Source organism: Myotis lucifugus, unplaced genomic scaffold (assembly GCF_000147115.1).
Source record: "Myotis lucifugus unplaced genomic scaffold, Myoluc2.0 scaffold_42, whole genome shotgun sequence".
Taxonomy (NCBI): Eukaryota; Metazoa; Chordata; class Mammalia; order Chiroptera; family Vespertilionidae; genus Myotis; species Myotis lucifugus.
Window position 1 is genome coordinate 1205431 of NW_005871090.1, and position 19771 is coordinate 1225201.

Genomic DNA, 19771 nt, shown 5'->3' on the forward strand with positions numbered 1-19771 from the left:
CCGTGTGCCAGTATCTTGCCAGTAGCTTGCTGTCGCCCTCCAGTAGCTCTCCGCCCACTGACCTGACCTCCTGTAGCTCCCTCTGCCCCCCCGCCCTCCCTCATAGCTTGCTGCCCTGCCACCTCCTGGAGCTCTCCACTGCCCTCCTGTAGCTCTCTGCCCACTGCCCTGCCCCCTCCTGGAGCTCTCCACCGCCTGCTTGTAGCTCACTGCCCCACCCTCCTGCTAATCCGTGATCCGGTCATTATGCAGTTGGTCGTTACACTTCACGGCGTAATGACCATTTGCATATTACATCTTTATTTTTTTATATATGAACTAGAGGCCTGGTGCATGAATTTGTGCACAGGTGGGGTCCCTCAGTGTGGCCTGTGGGGATTAGGCTAAAACCGGCAGTCCAATGCCGCTCCGGCTTATCCCGGTCCCACTGTGCCTGCCACAGGCTCGCGCCCAGTCAGTCCTGATTGGGAGAGGCTCGTGCTGGTGCAGCAACGGCACTCACCAGCCGTGAGCTCTGCATCTGATGCCCGTCCTGAGGGGATGAGGGGCCAGGATGCAATCAGCCCTCCAGGCAGGCAGTGGGATGCCTTTGCCAGCCCGGGATCCGGATCCATTCTGCTGACATTTATGCCAGTTGTCGGGAGCCACCTGGCAGCCACTTTTATATCGTTTCTTCCTTGCGGAGCATCTAGGGAGTGGAAGCAGCTGCGGTGCCTGAGGCCGACTTCCAGGAGGCCAGTGGCACTATCAGGATTGTGCCAGCAGTGCTGGTCCATCGGTGCCTGGCCCGTTCTCTGGAGATTGGACCTGCAGGACTACTGAGGGAGTGAGTGTTTGGACCTGCATGACTACTGAGGGAGTGAGTGGCTGCCCCGGGGCTGGTGGGCTGCCAGGATGGGTCGGTCAGCTGAGCAGCACTCCCATTGTGGGAGCACACTGACCACCGGGGGCAGCTCCTGCGTTGAGTATCTGCCCCCTGGTGGTCAGTGCATGTCATAGTGACTGGTCGACCAGTTGTTCGGACATAATGGTTGCTTAGATTTTCTTTGAACCAGCTTTATCATTCGTGGTTTCCTCAGTAATGAGTTAAATCTTTGACATATACCTAGTATTCACTGTATATTTTTACCAGTCATGTTTTCACTTTTTTGTAATTGCACCTTGAAACTACCTGATGATCAAACACACATTCAATGTTAGAAGAACACAGGACACTCACAATGAGCGGAAATTTATCCAGCATGATCACCTTACCATTTGGCCACAGAAAGCTTCCTTCCTTCTGATGTTCTCAGTACATGCTCTCTGTGTGGTTTGTAAAATTCCCCAGGCCCTCTGTGCACAAAGTCTAATCCAAAGTGCTTTTTAAATCCACTCCATATTAATGATAGTGAATGTCAAACTGAGTAACTGGAGAAGCCAGATTTATACACTGGGGTGGTTACAGTCACACCAGTTACTCATCTTAAGCAACTGGAGAGTCGAGTAAATCTAATTTTACAAATCATTCTTCTGTTCCCGTTGACCTACACAATCACTTCAGAGACCCTTTAACATCAATTGGAGCTCTCCTACCATCAGCTGGGACTCCTGACACTTTGGCAAGACTTTTAAATTTTTTTGTTCCCACTCTCTTTGTCAAATATTTAATGATCTATAAAATGCTAGAATGTAAGCTAGCAGCTTTACTATTTAAGAAACCCTGCAGGGAATTCATTTCTAGAGCAAATAATGTTTTTGTCAGTTTCGTAGCGTAATTACTTAGTAACTTGGTGCATGATGAGTTTGTTTGGAGTGGAATTGTGTTTGTAGGTCCTGGTTGCTTCAATGAGAGACATAGAAGAACTGTTATCTAAGGCCAAAAAATAATAATTATCTCCATCAAAAGTGAAAATAAAGGCCAGGATGAATGCCTGCATTGCTTGATATGAGATCATTAGATGAATCTGAGAAATGATGGTAGGGTGGCATTTTTGGTTCACTCACCTCTATGAAGCAGACTTTGCAAGTGAGTCAGCTAGTTCCTGGGAGTTTGTCCACTTAGGAAATATTCTTCTTGTTTCCAACCACAATGGATATCAAGAAGCAGATGGCATTGTTTCCTGTACAGCAAACCTTTCCCAAAAGGGACAAAAGGGCAGAGTTAGCTCCATCAAGATTCTTACCTCTACATCTGCCTGTGGAAGAAGTGGATATTGAGGAGTTGTGTTAAAGGATTTGCCCCAGTTATTCAGGAAATCTCAATTCCCATGGCTACAAAGAACCTACTCTTGTGTGGGGACCTAGACTTGTGGCATCAGCACCATAAATTCACCTTGACTTCCTTCATAGAGCCCTTCTTGTTAGTAAATCTCAACCACTAGAGGCCACTAGCCATTCCTTGGATATTTCCAAGAACAGGAACTCACACCATCTAAGGCTTCCAACCCAAATTTGGACAGATCTCTTCAAGGTTCTTTACTGAACTAAACTCTATTTTCATACAACTTTCTCCCCATGTTGATGGCTTTGTTCCTTGGAGTCTGCTGCGAATTGTCCTCTGCTTATCTCAGTAATTACTTAGTAGGTATCTGCAGCCTCCAGTAGTTACAGTAGATGACATTTGTAGGTTTCCTCTCCCATGACTTTGAAATTAGGTATTTTTTTTATAAGGAAAACAAGTTCAGGATGAATTCTTTCCATGCAAGTGTTTATTACAATCCTAGCTGGACAACCTGTTCTACCAACACAATGAAGTTCCAGCTTTCTGTTCCTTTGAGAACTCTGGGAAGCAGCTTGCATAAAAGGCTTATCCAGAGAAGATACAATATTACAGAATTAAGGTGACCTCATAACCAGAGAAGATAAGAGTAACAGTTCTTAAAGTGTGTTCCCTGAATCACTTGAGAATTTTTTAGAAATGCAAACTATCAGACCCCACCCCAGAATCACTTACTGCAACCACAAGCTGAGTTTTAACAAGCTCTCCAGGTGAGAATCAGTGGCCAAGAGAATTCCCTAACCCTGACAGAATGAAGAGCCAAATTTAATTCTTAGGCCAATGGCATAGTCCTGGACCAACAACATACATACACACACACACACACACACACACACACACACACAAACCCTTGATGGTTCACCAAATGAATTTAAGAGGATGATAAAGTTTGTTCAAAGTTATTAGTTGTATATCTATTTTTTATATATTTTTATTGATTTCAGAGAGGAAGGGAGAGGGAAAGAGAGATAGAAACATCAATGATGAGAGGGAATCATTGATTGGCTGCCTCTGGCACATCCTACTGGGGATCGAGCCCGCAACCTGGGCATGTGCCCTTGACCGGAATAGAACCCAGGACTCTTCAGTCCACAGGCCGACACTCTATCTACTGAGCCAAACTGGCTAGGGCAGTTGTATATCTATTTTAATGTATTTGAAGAAAACCTAACATTTAAAAATCTGATTTTATAGATATTATTACTTAGAATAAGGTTAAGCATGAATCATGAGTTCATTGAAATCAATTTTTAAATGATTAAGTAAATTAATAACCTGGTGTGCGTTTATGCTTGCATTGTGATGAAGGCACAAGCAGCCTAGGGTTTTGGATAAACTATTCACAAAGATAACGGGTCAAGGATATAGAGGACCTGGCCTTGGGTGTCTTCACCATGTGTACCTTTTCTAGGAGAATAGAGGTCATGGTTATCAACCTCATTTACCTGTTATGCTGTTTGTTCATCATGTCTCCAAAAGAAAGGCAAAAATAACAAAAAATGCCAAAACTCAATTAGGTAATGATCCACATGCAAGTGTCTTATTAAGGATGTGCTCCCAGGAAAAAACAGAAAAGGGGAGGGAGAAGTAGGACTGCAAGATGGAGAGGAAGCCAGGCAGTGGAGCAATGAGGGTGAGGTCCTAGCTTTGGTATGACCCCAAGAGGACCTTTGGAGTATCCATTACACCTCAAAGGTGTGTTTCACTTTAAGGCCAAAAAAAAAAATCTGGGTTCTGTACTCCTGTGCCAGTTAGCTGCCAGCTATGGGTCTGCCCTGGAGAAACCCAAGTACTTGCAGCTCTCCATGGATCAGTGAAGTGGCCCTAGGTCAGTGGTCAGCAAACTCATTAGTCAACAGAGCCAAATATCAACAGTACAACGACTGAAATTTCTTTTGAGAGCCAAATTTTTTAAACCTAAACTATATAGGTAGGTACATTGTTATTAACTTAATTAGGGTACTCCTAAGGCTTAGGAAGAGCCACACTCAAGGGGCCAAAGAGCAGCATGTGGCTCGCGAGCCGCAGTTTGCTGACCACGGACATAGGGTGTTCTTACAAAGAGAATCACAGGTGTAAGTCAGGAGTAGAGTATGCAGAAATGGAGGAAGACCACATGGAGCAGTGAGGAGATCCCAGGATGCGAGCAGAACGCAACAGCATCCACTACTGAACATATAGCCACTTCCCTCTCACTGTTGACTTGGTCTGTGGGCTCAGAAAGCATTTGTTTCAATGAAAGTGGGGGTCTTTCTGCTTGGTCTTGGATTGTTCATGCACTCCTGTGTGGAATCATGTATTTAGGGAGCAATGAAAAACTTGTTTTTCATGTGGCTGAGTGTTAGTCCAACACAATATCGCTCTTCTCCCAGGAACCAAGTTCAGTACCTTGGAATACAAACATTTTTATCAGTTCTCTCCTAGGCAAGTTGGAGGAGGAGACCCGAAAGCAAAAGGCTTCTAGCCAGAGCCCCTCCAGCCATCCTGTAGGGGCAGCCAGTCCACTCCAGCTGTGAGCCAGATGTGACTGCACTCACAGTAGCACTCAGTAAATATTGTCTAAGTGGATGAAGCGATTACTGTGGTTTGCTTTGACTATGATCAGGGTAAATGAGCTGAGGTTCGGTTCTGCCCTTCCCTCTCTCCTGGTCAGCGAGTCCTCCTTGCTTCTGCTCCAAGTAAACAATCAGAAACTGTTGCATAATACAAACCTCAGTGCTAAATACCCATTTGGCCACATTTGCAAAACAGACAAAGGCAACATTGGCATTTTTGAAAAGGGGGAATTTAGGCATAATCAGTGTTGGTTGTGGCTGGCTGCCCTGTTGTAATTACAAGATGCCAAAGCTAGCTGCATTGAAATGCCAGGCCACCCTGGACCCAGGTCCCTAAAACACAAAAACCAAGCCAACACCGCCTGTCAGCTATGCTGTCATCAATCCCAGAATAGCCAAGGCACTCTTTGGGGAAGTCAGACTTCCCTTCTCAAAAGGAACGAGATCAGGACTGAATATGTTTATATATTTAAATGTAAAGTCCCATTTAGGAATGGGGTGGGGTGTGGTGGTTTAGAAAATAAATAAACCAAGCTTGAAAGGAATTAGGCTCTAATGGTGGTCAGTGCCTCCCCTCGGAGACACTGAAGGTGATGATGACACTTCTGTGAGCTGGTTGAAATATCTGTCATTTGTAATGGTTCTTAAAGCCTAATTTTCCTATGAGAAATGCATTCATGGTGTTTTTAACATGAGACATACTATGACATCAATGAGTATGTACTATTTAACATGGTACATTCTATGACATCAAATAAAAGAACATGGTGGAGAGAAAAGAAGGTTTCCACCTCAGATCAACATGGCCTCCTAGCCAGGCTGGTGTAGCTCAGTGGTGAGCATCGACCCGGGAACCAAAAGGCCACTGGTTTGATTCCCAGTCAGGGCACATGCCCAGGTTGCGGGCTTGATCTCCAATGGGGGTCGTGCAGGAGGCAGCCTGTCGTTGATGTTTCTCAGTGATGTTTCTATCTCTCTGTCCCTCTCCCTTCCTCTCTCTCTAAAAAATCAATAAAAACTTTTTTTTTAAGATTGCTTCCTAACTGCTACAGAACCATGTGCTTGCATTTCTTGATGATTTTATCATAGGATTACCAGTTTCCTATAGGATACTTGGAAAGTCCTTTCACTCCACATGATGCTGAGCACAAATCTTCCTATTCTGGGACATAAGAAGGACTTGTGGTCATTGTTAAAAATGCGAATTTCAGCCCTACCTTCATAGATCTCTTTCCATAGGTGGTGTGATGGGGTATCTGCATTTTAACAGGCAACTAAAAAGGTTTAGATGCAAGGATACCTCAGACCATGCTACTGAGAAGCCCTGCTGTGAGCACTTGTGATTTATCCATAAACCAGACAATGGGCATAACATGGATATAAGATGGTAAATCAGTCATTCATGAGCCATTTAGTCTTCATATTTGAAAGATAATCTTTTAATTCAACCATGAAAGTTATTAAAACCAGTAGTTGCCACTATGAAAAGAGAAGGAGGTTGAATTTTATGCACAAGAATGTTCAAACAGAAGAGCAGGAAGCTAAGTCCAGCCCACACTTTAAAGGTCTTGCACAACCACAGACACAGCGTATTTAAGAAATGGCCATTTTTACAAACAGAAGCGTAAACAGAACCTTGCTACCTGTTACCTTCTAAAATTATCCTTCGCTCTGGACCTTAGTTTAGCATTAAGACATGCCCTTTAATTATCCTCATTCTCAGAGGAAGAAGAATGTATCAGCACAATCTGTACAGTCTCCAATACTCAAAGTCCTCAGTGTCTTCTCCCTTTTGAACTCTCATGATCTTAAACATCAAGTCTTAGACTTCACAAACAGCTATTTGAGGAAGATGGAAAATCTCCAGGATGCTTTTTCTGATAAGCATCTTCCCTTTGTTTTCTGGATGAAAGACTTTGTCTCATGAAAATCAACCAGTGTGTCCACCCCCCTACAACAGGACACTGTTGCAAGACACTCAGAGCCATGGCCCATGGAGCTTTCAGGCTGCTTGAGAAGCAAATGCTGCTGGAAGCCCGCAGGTCGTGTTGAGTGGGCAGAGTGACCTAATGGCCTGTGGTGCAGTAGCGGATGTACAGGCACAGAGTCAGGCTCCCAAGGAGTGACACTCAGCCTGTTCCGCTGACCAGCTCTGTGACTTTGGTTGGTTATCAAGTCAAGTTGTATTTCGTTCTTTTCCTGCTTATTGTGGAGATAATGTGGCTTTGAGCAGCAGTTCTCAAACTTCTGATGCTTGTGCAAGGTGATCTGATCCAGTGGGTGTGCAGTGGAGCTTGAGCTCCCAGGCGAGGCTGACGCTGATGGTCTGGTGACCACATTTGGAGTAGCAAAGGTTTGGGGTTCTAGACAAACCCCCAGTTTTATATAAAGCTCCTGGTTTGATTCTTATTCAATAGCTAGTTCTCAATAAATGACTTTTATTGCGCATAAAATTTTGACAACAAAATATATGTGACAGACTGTTGGAACAAATGCAGCTGATTTTTCTTAGTCGAGAAAGGCTGCTACAAACCTGGGGTGAATTCTTATTCTTCAGAATAGAAAATGCTCCCAGTGCACGTGGGGAATCTTCGGGATTTGTCTCAGCAGCTGTTGCTATGTTTCACTATTCCCTTAAAATAGGCACTTTGGGTCTTATAGTTCCATTAACTTCAAGGAGAGATTTTGTTCAGTGAAAATAAAGCACTAGGCCCACCCTTGATCACATTTCTCATAGCACTACAGTCAGGGAAAGAGATAATTAGCTCCTGCCTCCAGACACCCAAGTGCTGGCTCCTTCTAGAAGGTGAGGATGAAAACCTAGAGTAATCAGGCCACTGCCCCACTGTTAAATTCTTAGTCATGAGGCAAATGAGAGTTCCCACAGCTTCGATGCATAATACTGGTTTACTGTTGTTTGGGTTTGTTTTATGAAGATGAAAAGGATAGGTCTATATCTTCATCCCTTGAGTTTGGCCAAATTTGTGTAACATAACAACATAGTGAAATGGGGTATACAGGTGCAATACTAATCTTTACTATTAATAAAAGGAAATTAAAAATAAAATACAACGCTATTTAAAAACAAATAACAAAAGCCATATTATATTTCAAAACTATAGGATAGGGCCACAGTAACACATAGAAGATAATTTATAGCAATACTGTACCCAAAACAAGAAAAATGCAAAATAAATGAATCTTTTCTTAATTCAAGAAGATATAAGAAGAACAACACCATAATACCTCTGAGGAAGAAAAGAGAAGTAAAAATAAGAATAAAGACAAGAAAAAAAAAGAACTGGAGATTGGTTTGTTGGTTTGTTTTCATAGTTAAAAGGTGAAACATAGAGAGAATTACACCTTCTCCAAGACTTCCTGCCCTATGGAGCTTGGAATAAAGACCAATGTTCCCAGCAAAATAGCCATCTATGCCTCTGTACACCTGGCATATCAAAAACACACACTTCTTGTAGCCACTCTCACCACTTCTTCCTAGGTCTTAACCTCGTATTTGAGTTCAGACTCTGCACTGAGAAAGCCTAAAGTATGTAAATAAGTAAGCCCCTGGATCAGGGGTCCTCAAACTACGGCCCGCGGGCCACATGCAAATACAAATATTGTATTTGTTCCCGTTTTGTTTTTTTACTTCAAAATAAGATATGTGCAGTGTGCATAGGAATTTGTTCATAGTTTTTTTTTAAACTATAGTCTGGCCCTCCAACGGTCTGAGGGACAGTGAACTGGCCCCCTGTTTAAAAAGTTTGAGGACCCCTGCCCTGGATGATGGAGAAAGGGTCGTCTCTGCAATCCATCTGCTCTGTGTTCATTGTGGGTCTCAAATGGATTTGGATGCAACATTAGACCATGAAGAGCTTTACAAATTACACTTGACCTCAAGGAGTAACTGAAGCCTGCTCACTTTGTACCACATACCTCAACAGTGACCTCAGATGTTTCTGCGTCTGATGCAAACAGTCCAGTGCTGCATCTGGGGCTGAGAACCTTGGCCTGCAGCTGGTCATGGAAATTGGGGATCTTTGTGAGGCCTGTGTGGGCACCCCAGAACCTTGCCTTTGATAACATGGATTAGACCTGGTTTGCAGTCCTAAAGTAGGAATAGTCAATCAAAGGCAAATTTGTTTTTATATTTTACTCCACGCATCATTTCATGTTGTACAATATGGTTCAGGAAACACAAGCCCCATCATGGAAAGCCCCATGAAAAGGGAATTCTACAGTCAAATCCAGACAGAGGAAAAAAAATACTACCCATTGTGTCTGTCTACAGGAAATACTCAATGCTTTGTGGATATGAAAGACTGATAAGGAATGCTTTAAGGATTTCTGTTTAAGTTTATTGAGCCCAGGGATCAGTAAACATTTTCTGTATAGAACCAGAGAGTAAATATTTCAGCTTGGAGAGTTATGTTGGTCTCTTGCAACCACTCAACTTTGCCATTGTAGCCTGAAAGGGGCCATTGACAAGTTAGATGGCTACTAGACTTCTCAGGGTGACCACCTCATAAATTATATTAATGTCTGATTACTATGTTGTACACTAAAAATTAATATAACACTGTATGTCAACTGTAATTGAAAAAATAAAAATAAATCAATTGACCAAAAATAAAAGGAGCCATTGACCATAGGGAAGCCAATGACCATGGATGTGCTCCAATGGACCCTGAAACTGGAATTTGATATAATTTTCACATGTACAACGTATTCTTCTTTGAGTCTTTTTAACCACTTAAAAATGTAAAAACCACCCTTTGCTCATGGCTAGTACAAAAACAGGCAGTGAGCTGGCTTTTGACGTGGTTCCCTGAAGCACCCCTAGTAGAGCCCACTGTTTCCCCACTCTGTCTGACCACAGAACCTTCTCCCATCTCACCTGATGACACATTGACATTCCAGGAGATAGGGGGTCCTATAGGTAGGAGCTCCGGTCATGGACCAGCAGCATCAGCATCATCTAGGAGCTTGTTAGAAATGCCGAATCTCATCTCGTATCAGAGCACTGACTCCAAGTCTTTGGGAGTGGGACCCAGCAATCTATTCTCACAAGGTTTCCAAGGACTCTGATGCCTCTTGAAGTTTTAGAAGCACTGCCCTAAACCACACAAGGAAAACTGCTGATGTGGGAACATTAAATGCCACTGGGGGGTGTCAGAACAGTTCATTCAGCCATTCATTCAATAAGCCAATTAGCATAAATTGAACACCTACTAGGGGCCAGACCCCTGAACAATGGTGATTTGAAATAATTAATAGAATACTGTTGGGCCCTTAATGGATGGGAGATTGTCTTACATCAGAGCCCCGGGGGATAGTTTTGAGTGGCTCTGCTTCTTATTTCCTCGTTTACTCAGCAGGCTTTGCTGGCTGGGGCCACACTCCCAGCTTGGGCAACACACAGGAAGGAGGTTTAATGCACTTTATGTGAGTCAAGTGTTCCACATCGCCTAGATAATAAATGCCATTTTGCTAAGATCCTTTCAGCCACTGAAATTACCATTAAGTGCTGTCTCTGAGAATGTTAATATGCTTGGGTTTTGGTTTTGTGGGACAAGTTGCCCAACACTAGCAGTAAACATCCCAACAGAGGATCCATGCCTGCTGTCCCTCATTTTCAGTAGGAGAGGGGATGTTGCTTTTCTAGCTTTGCAATGCTTTGCATTTGAGCTCTGCCAGACTCATCAGCCTTCCTCTCAAACCTCAGACATATCCCCACACTTTAGAGCAGGACAAACATGTGGGGGCTTCTGGGGGAACCATGAAAATGATGAAAACAAAGGTATTTGCCACGTGGCTTCTCTGCCATCTCCCCAACTGCCCATCAGCCAGCTCCTCACAGGGTGTTGTAGCTTGTAGCCAAGGGGCCCAATAGCTATTCTTCAGATCTGAAAATAGCAACTCTGAGAGGAGATTGCCAAGGAAAGACATGAAACCAGAGAGAATGAGAGAGAAGAGAGTGTGTGTGAGGGAGCATCCATCAGCAAATAGACCTGGAGGGTGGGAAATTGCAACAGTATTACAGGTCTGAAAGCACACAGACTTCTGCCTTCTAATAACCTGACCTGTTTATTGAAGGAAGAAGTTCCACCAAGGAACTAGCAGCAAAATGCAAAGCTGGAGAACAGGGCGAGAAGACACTCTTGTTTGTCCCGCGTGCTAATCCCAGGAGGGGGGACTGGAGGCTCAGGCACTCTGCTGGTTTCCCTGGTTTCAGGCTTCCATGGGTACTCAGCATGCTTCCTGCCCAGCCATTAGTGAAGGAAAGCTAATTAATAAATAATGGATTTGTTCCACTCTTAGCAAAGAATACAGGCTTGTCCAGAATGAGCAAGGCTTTATAAATATTAAACCCCCACATCCTTACAAACAAGGTAAATCAGAACTTTCTATAATATGTTCTCCTCAACAAGCCTGTGAGACTGGTATTATTTGCCCTGTTGAGAAAATGGAAGCTCGGAGACAGTGATAGACTTGCCCAGAGTCACCCAGCAACTGAGTACCAGAGCCCACAGCACCAAGTAGGACGTTCTGACATGCAGGGCCCTTATCCACTCCACTAAGTTCCAGCCCACAGTCTGCTCATTGTTTCCATGACCCACCGTTTCTTTCTGGAGGGTAGACCCCAGTCACTCAGGAGAACATCGGAATTGTGCTTCTGCTCATCTCAAGATTAAAGAATTATTTGGTGTAAATTCCTTCCAGTTTCTGTTTCCTAGATCCCTAATTTCTAAAATGGAGACCCATATTTAAGCAAAACACAAAGCACTTAAAGCTCTACATCACATCATAACTACATAATCTGGTGACCAGAATAGGTGTGCAAAATTAGCAGGCTCATGGTATGATGCTCAGTCGATGTTTTAAATGACTACCCATAAAACTAACCTAACATAAACTTACTCCTTTTTTTTAATACCATGAGTAGAATATAGCCCTGATGCTTTTTCTTCCTTTTTTAACTATGATTTTATATCTGATGCTCTGCCCAAGAATCACTGGGTACAAAAGAATGTGAAATATACCATTTCCAAACAAGTTTTACTTTAGGATCCCTACTACCCAGGAATTCTGAATAGTCTGAGTTACTTCACAAGAGTGATAAATGTGAAAGATTCTAATAATATGTTCTCAGTTAAAATCCCAGAGAAATTCAATCTTAGCTGTCAGAAAAGCACTGGAGCAGTGGGCCTGGGAGAGGCTCCCATCCAGGGCCTTTCTCTGTGAACTTTGGCTTCCTTGCCTTCCAATGAGGATGTTCCTGATTTTTTTTGATGAAGAGTTTTCATTGTATTTTTGCAAGTGCTTCTCATAGAAATCATAATAGCAATAATAAAAATAATAATGATAAACATGGTATTGCCCTAAAGCTCTAAATCTAATTTCTTCTCTCAGCTTCAGTTTTCAATGGAAGGACAAATATAAGTGTGTTTTTGGTTAGAAAATCATATTTCTGGGCAATGCCTCTATTCCATTTTAAGTTTCTCTAGGCCTTTGTTAGTTAGTGCAACACCAGCTGCTATAACAAGACAAAACCCTCACATTTGAGCAGTGTAGCACAACAGAAGTGCCTTGTCACCTCATAGGAAGGTCCAGGTCTTCCTGGTCAACTATCAAGTTTCCTGGAGCTGTGGATTGTAGGACCCAAGTTACTGCTGAATCATGGCCTCGCCATCCTTCAGGGCCCTATTTTTGCTGGCAAAAGGGGAAAGCAAGAGTGTAGATGGGATGGCTGCTAATTGCTTTAGTCTGGCAGGTACACACACTATTTTGACTACAACTCATAAACCATCTCTAGCCACATGGCATGACTTCCTTACATTGGGGACTAGAAATGCAATTTCCAACTGAGCAGCCATTTTCCAAAGACTATGATCTACCATGGAGGAGGGAGGGTAAATTCTGGTACATGTTGGTCATCTCAGCCACAAGACAGGAGCCCATGCCTTCTACAATTGTGCTACTTACAGAGACATTTTTATCACACCAAGTAGTTATCTTCTGGAACCCTTCTGTCTTATGACCATTCCTGGGACATGACTTCCTTAGGGAGGCCTGCTGTGACCCATGGGTACCCATGGAATGTCCCCAAATATAATTAGCTTCACCCTGAATAATCTAATTTCCGTATTTCACTCCCATCTTCCCGATTAGACTGTAGTTCTGTGACAGCAGTGAAATGCCTGTCTCATTCATCACCATCTTTTTAGTGCCTAACACTGACCTGGCTGGCATATTATAGACACACAATATATATTTAAGAAGGAAGGAAGTACAGAAGAAAGGATGGAAGGTTAAGGAAGGTAGGAATGGAAGGAGGTGGGCTGGTTGGCTCTGGAGGTAGCTCAGTCAGGCTACCTGTAATTTGTACCATAGAGGATTTCAAGAGAGTGACCAATAAACGGGCTGGTCACATTTCAGGGCCAAGAACCCATCCCTCTTTGGAAAATAGTTGCACACACCCATATAAGCCCTCTGGGAAATCTGACAGAAATTGAAAAAGACTAAAGATTTTCTGTCTTTTGCTTCTAAATGCCTCTACATACAATGGAATACTACTCAGCAACAAAAAAGAATGAACTATTAATACATGCTACAACATGAATGAATCTCAAAATAATTATGCTAAGTGAAAGAAATGAGACAAAAATAGTGCATACTGTATTACTCCATTTATATAAAATTTTTGGAAATGCAAACTAACTTTTAGTGACGGAAGCATATATGTAGTTATTTCAGCCTGGGGGTGATAGATATGTTCATTTCCTTAGTTGTGGTAATGATTCACACACACACACACACACACACACACACACACACACACACACACACACACACACATATATATATACATATATATATATACATATATGTGTGTGTGTGTGTGTGTGTATGTGTGTGTGTATGTCAAAACTTCTCAAATTATACACTTGAAATATGTGGAATTTATTGTATGCCAATTAAACTTCAATAAAACTGTTAAAAATAAAAATAAATAGATGTGAGTTTAAAAGTATATTAACCCAGAACCAACTCCCTCCATCCAATCATTCCTAACTCTTACGTGGTCTGTGTCTCAAAAAATACTTGTAAGTAGATAGGTATCTACCTCCATGGTAAAGCTGGCAAGTATGCATTTATGGCTTCTTTTGGAAAAACAGTATAATTCTCTTGACCCCTGTTTGAATATGGCTTCCAGCTCAAAAGATGACTGAATCACGGAGACAGGGTGTGGGCCATTTATATTGTCTATTTCCGCACATACACATATAAGCTCTCACATGTTGAAATCTGCTTTTTCCCAGGTTGGGTGGCCAAACCCATCACTGACACCCCATCCCAGGCGCCCAGCCATCCCTCACCGTTACCATGGCCGAAGACGCTGACATGCGCAATGAGCTGGAGGAGATGCAGAGGAGGGCCGACCAGCTGGCTGATGAGGTGAGGGATGGGGTTTATTCTAATATCTCAATTAAAATAAACACACACACCCCACTAGTCTGCTGGAGCAGGCTCAATTCTGAGAGCTGATTGTTACATTTTCTGGAACTTTGAAAGCTGGTATTAAAATTGAATTGCATAAACTGTCAACTAAATAAATTATATTAAAATCAGAGGTCATATTCAAAACTCATCACTTCCTAATCATTTTACTATTTTTTACTACTATCTATGCTTTCAAAGTTCTTGACATGTTTGGGGTCTGTAATGGTGCATTACTATCATCTTCGCCAAGTTCGTCATCAGTGACACCATGATGTACTTAGAAATCAGACACGTGAGAGTATTTCTACTGTGGGAATCTACAAACACTACAAATCAGGGATGGATTTATTGTTTTGTTGATTATCTAGATTTAAGAAAGGGAAGAAAATCTTAATGCAGATTAAACTTAAAAATGTGCACATGTGCAACTATTACACGATGAATACCACGAAAGATTAAAAAAACTTCTAGTATTTGAGAACTATGATTCTCTTCAGCAAAGAAGTCTCTTGCATCATTGGTAAATGAGTAAAGTTCCAAGGTATGTCTTTATTGCTTCACTTTCCTCTTACTCATTAACATAAATGAAAATATCAACCAGCGTTCATGTCAGAACCAACTTGTTCTACCTGTACTTAGTTATGGGCACAGAGCTTAGCACAAATCAACAAAAGCTTTCTGTAGAATCAATTGGTTATGTGGAATTTATAACAAAGAGTATTGTATATTTTATTATTTGTAAATTTTGTGCTATTCATCATTTATAAACTTAAATCACATATATTCTTTTTTTTTTTCTGGAAGGCCAGATGTGAAACATTTGCTAGCATGCACTGCTTACAGCCATTCTATTTTGAAAAGCAGGCTGCTCACAGCTCTTCCAGGAAAGTTAACATTCTTTGTTTCTGCAGAATCTTGTCCAAAATAAGTTTGTCACTTAAAAGCACAGCTTTGAGACATCACACTGACTGTTAGATTCTAGTAATCTGAAAGGAACTGAGAAAAAAGTGACAACACTGCCTGAGGGACCAGACTTCCCATCTCATTTTTTTCTTTTCTGAGGATGAAGATAATTATTATAGCTGCCTCCTATGGGCTCATTATTTCAAAAATGCTTGATTTTTTTCACCCTAAGGCATCAGTTTAATTTGTATTGATAAGAACTTCCAATTGTGTTTCTAGGGGCTTTATAATAATAATAAAAAAAACACCTCAATGTTAGATTCATCTCAATTCATGAAAAATTATATTTGTGCTTAAAATTCAATATTCCCATTCCAGGGTGGTCAAGTTAGTCCTCTGAGTATTTGAGATCTCTTTTCATGCAGCCTGCACATGAAAAATTATCTTTTCTAGATTACTTTGTCTGATATCAAGATCAGCTTCATATGGTTTTGATTGTATGAAGATCAGCTGCAATGTAATTGCTTTAGGGAATCTTATTATGTAGAATGCCTACATAATAAGGAAAGAGATTGAAAATGGGAAGACCTTTTGTGTTTCAGTTACAAATATAAAAGAATATGTAATAGTAACCCTTTGCGTTTCTCAAGGGAAGAATGTAATTCTGATTTTCCAAGACCTCTGGATCCTGCACTTATAATATTTATGTTTTTTTTGTCTTAGTCACTCGAAAGCACCCGTCGTATGCTGCAACTGGTTGAAGAGGTAAGGAGTGACCATATTGTATGATAAACTGATCCCACTGGCTAACATATTCTTTCCCTGGGCCCTCCTGCCTTTCCCTGTGCTGATTGATTCTGGTGTTAACGGAGCCTACCTGGAAGCCATATAGTGAGGGAGATGCTATATTGAAGTTGACAGGTAGTCATCAAAGTACCACCTCCCAGCCCAGACTACCTTTACAATCTGAGAAGCAGAGATGGACAGTATTTTTGAGTAAATGCTCCCAATTAAAACAAATCAGAGTGACTTTTAATATACAAAGGAATGATCTACATCAAAAACTATTTGTAATGACTTTGATGCCTTTAAGTTGCATCTAATCTTGACATCCTCTTCTGTCTTCAGCCACATATGTGACTTTTTAAAATATGTACCCCCTATACATATAACATTTTCGGAAATTTTTATGTTTGGACTCAGGCACTAAAATGCATGATATAAGAGGGGGAAAAATAAAATTCATGAAATAAAAGGATAATTCTTTAATAAGGGTGAAATATTAAGACCAATAATGTAAATATAGAAGCTTTTTTATATCCCTGACTCTGGATTAAACATCCATTTGCAAGCCATGGTTAATGAATTCCCAAAAACTATTTTTAAATGGGTAAAATAGGTCAGATAGCAATTATGGAATCAAAAGGCCACTTGCAATAAAACTCACTGGTTCCAATTTGGGAGAGCAGCAGTCAACCAGGAAGAATAAAAGGATTAATTGAACATGCCCTTTGGGAGAGATAAAATGGAAAAAGAATAGGGTGGGTTCTATTTATTTAAATAAATAAAATAAGCCTAATAGTTTTTATTCAGTAAGATGCTGCTTTAGCTATGGTTTGAAACTGATAAGCAATGTGTAAATTCATGTGTGGTTATCATTTTTAGAGATCTTGGAGGCTCTGTAGCAGAATAATTAAATGAGCCAACTCTCCTGATGCCACTGTAAATTGCTTATACAAGGACATGAAAGGGGAAAAAAAGATAAATTTTCCCAGGCTAACAGGAAGGGCAACTGCCTATCACACCAAAGGAGCCAACATCATCCCTATTTCTTCAGCTTTAGCTAGGAATGAAATATCATGGTTAGATGTGAATTGCCACAGGAGGAGCAGGGAGAGGTGATAACTAGGAGCTCCTAGGACACTTGGGAAGGGCAGGGAGGTGGATTTAATAGTCTGTTATCACCAAAAAAATGACAAATAGAGCCTGCAGTGTAGCACAAATTGGCACCCATAGGGAGGCAGGCCCTTAAAGGGTCCTCATCAGCATAGGAAAGCAGCCTTTGCTCTCTAAATGAAGAGAAGTTGTTGTTTGCTCTATTCTGGGAACACCATTCCTGCAGAAATACTTGAAGACCAAGGAGGAGGCAGATAACCTACATCCAGGAGTGCTGGAGAGGCTTTCAGAGTAGACTGATTGTTCCTCAATCGGAGAGCAAGCGAAAGGACAAACCTTAGGAACATCTTCTGTGTGAGCTCTGACATTGACCTGAAGGGAGCCCAGAGGTCTGCTGACATAATTATCCTGATACGTCTTTATCACCTTCAACCACAGCCTCTAAGCTCATTTTTTAATGTTTTACTTACAAGCATGCACAATGAAGTCAATCTCTAAAGTAGCAGAACTATCTCCAACTTGCTTACCCGTGCAATGTCAAGACACTTCCCCAAACATGGCATGTGCGGGAGCAAATGCATCAGAATGCACCACTTTGAACCGGCCCCTCCCCCAGCAGAGTGTTTGGGCCGCAGACACCTTGTTTGGGTCTTAAATCGCAGACAGTGTCCACCGGTTTTCAAAAAGGAGTGTCTGCTCCGATTTACTCTGCGGGAAAGGAATCTTAAAAGCTCTATTGGTTGAAGTAAGATTCTCAAATCATACCTGTTTGTTTCTCCTAAAGTGTTTCTTGATCAGGCCTGAAGTTAATCTTTAGAACAAGGAGCAAAACAGATGGAAGCTCTCTCCCTCCTCCAATGAATGAGAGGAGGCTCTTAGCCTGTCCATCCTTGGAAAATGATGAGCAAGCCATGATTAGAGTAGACTGACTTGTTCTTACTTCCTCCTGGGTTCTTTTATGTGTATGTCAAACACCTCTTATGTCTAGGGCATTGGCTATTCAGATGATTTTCTGCTTTTCAATCAAAAAGGAAATTCTCTTTGAAGAGAACCAGCGTTAAATATTCATCAAGGGCAGAAATGATTTAGAAAACCCGAGCATTAAAAGACCAGGATCTTGCCCACCATCCCAAAATGCATCAATGCTATCTAATTTGAATTGAGCAGGATGCCTATTGAGATTCAGTCTCAAAGACAGGAAAGGTTACTAAGCTCCTGATGTCTCCCTAAGGCCAACAATATCACTTGCTGTGGAATGTCCGACTGTGCCATCTTTCACAGACGGGAGGGTGTAACAGAGTTGTGTGGTAGCGGCTTGGATTTTAGTAGAAGCCACATTAGCATTAAGGATGATGTAAAGTTACACAGCGGTCAGTGGGGAAAGTTCAGAGGAGCTGAATGCCATACAAAAATAAAAAGGTTACAAATGATAGAGCACTTGGTTCCCTCCTGGAGGTACTGTCTCTTTTGATGGATGCATTTCAGCAAATATGTATGGAATGTCTAACCCTGGGGGTGAGTGAGTAGAAAAAAATTTAGATCATGGAGGAAAACAGCTATACAAAGAGCTCTCCAAATTCAAGGTCATACCTGCCTTAAGAGCCTAGAGGAGGCAATGATTACTTCTGGTAGGAGAGTCATGAATGTATCCTAAAGGAGGGAATATTTGATTCCAGACAAAAATATTAACGCTGCGAACACTAAAAGCAGTCTACACATGAATACCTTGGGCTCTGAAAACAGCCTGGGAAAAGCCACACTGCTTTAAGGCAGGCTGGTTCAAGAGCCTGGAGTGGTGCCTCGGGGCTTCCCAACATTTCAGGCCTGTTTTAGCATCTTTTCTTTTTATGCCAATTTATATTTTGAGACACATTGGGCACAAGAAGAGAATAAGCATTCCACAGCGATGGCTGTGTTAGGGCGGACTTTCTGCTAAGGTGGAAAATTCAGGCTGGGCAGCTGTGCCCAGTCAGGCAGACGTGGGTCTTTGGGAATTCTGGCAGTTAGAGTGCCTGGCCTCTGCTAGTTTCAGCTCGCATTATTGGATTTGGGGGAAAGCATCTCAGAATGACAAAAGAAAGACTTTTAAGTGTTCCACAAACATGATTTTAGTTCATCTGCAAAAAGAGGAAAAAAAATAGAGGGGGGAAAATGGAAAAAAAAATCCCTCACATCTCAAACTGCCCTGCTTTTGACAATTACCCCAGCAACTTCAAATAGAAACCAAGAATTGAACTAAGACAAAAATAGAACCGCCTCCTCTCATTCTTAGCTATTAAAACATAATAATCTCTAAGGAAGAGGAGAAAATAATATTCTGCCTCCCCTGAGATATTGCCCCCAGGCCTGCCCTTCTCTCTTGCAAAGAACAATCCAGTCATTTTGATAAAAGCTGTCAGCAAAACAGTGAAGCCAAGTGTACACTCTAATATTTATTGAGAGCCTACTGTGCCAGGTACTGTGCTGAAAGCTGTCATCATTAAGCATATATTATCTCACTCAATCCTTGTAGCCACTGTTCATGACTACAGTTGACCCTTGAACAATGCCGAGGTTAGAGGCACCCACCTCCTGTGCTATCAAAAATCTGAGTATAACTACAGCATTTTGATCTCCATTTTACCAAGGAAGAAATGGAGGTACACACTGCTTA

General features: G+C 41.8%; 1 protein-coding gene across 1 annotated transcript in view; it reads left to right on the plus strand.

Moving 5' to 3' along the window:
- SNAP25 (synaptosome associated protein 25) overlaps positions 1 to 19771 on the plus strand; it is a 78561-nt gene that overhangs the window by 35996 nt on the left and 22794 nt on the right. The window contains exons 2-3 of the mRNA XM_006087954.3: positions 14139 to 14274; positions 15946 to 15987. Coding sequence (XP_006088016.1) covers positions 14203 to 14274; positions 15946 to 15987 — 114 coding nt within the window. The 5' untranslated portion in view covers positions 14139 to 14202. The remainder of the gene's footprint in view (positions 1 to 14138; positions 14275 to 15945; positions 15988 to 19771) is intronic.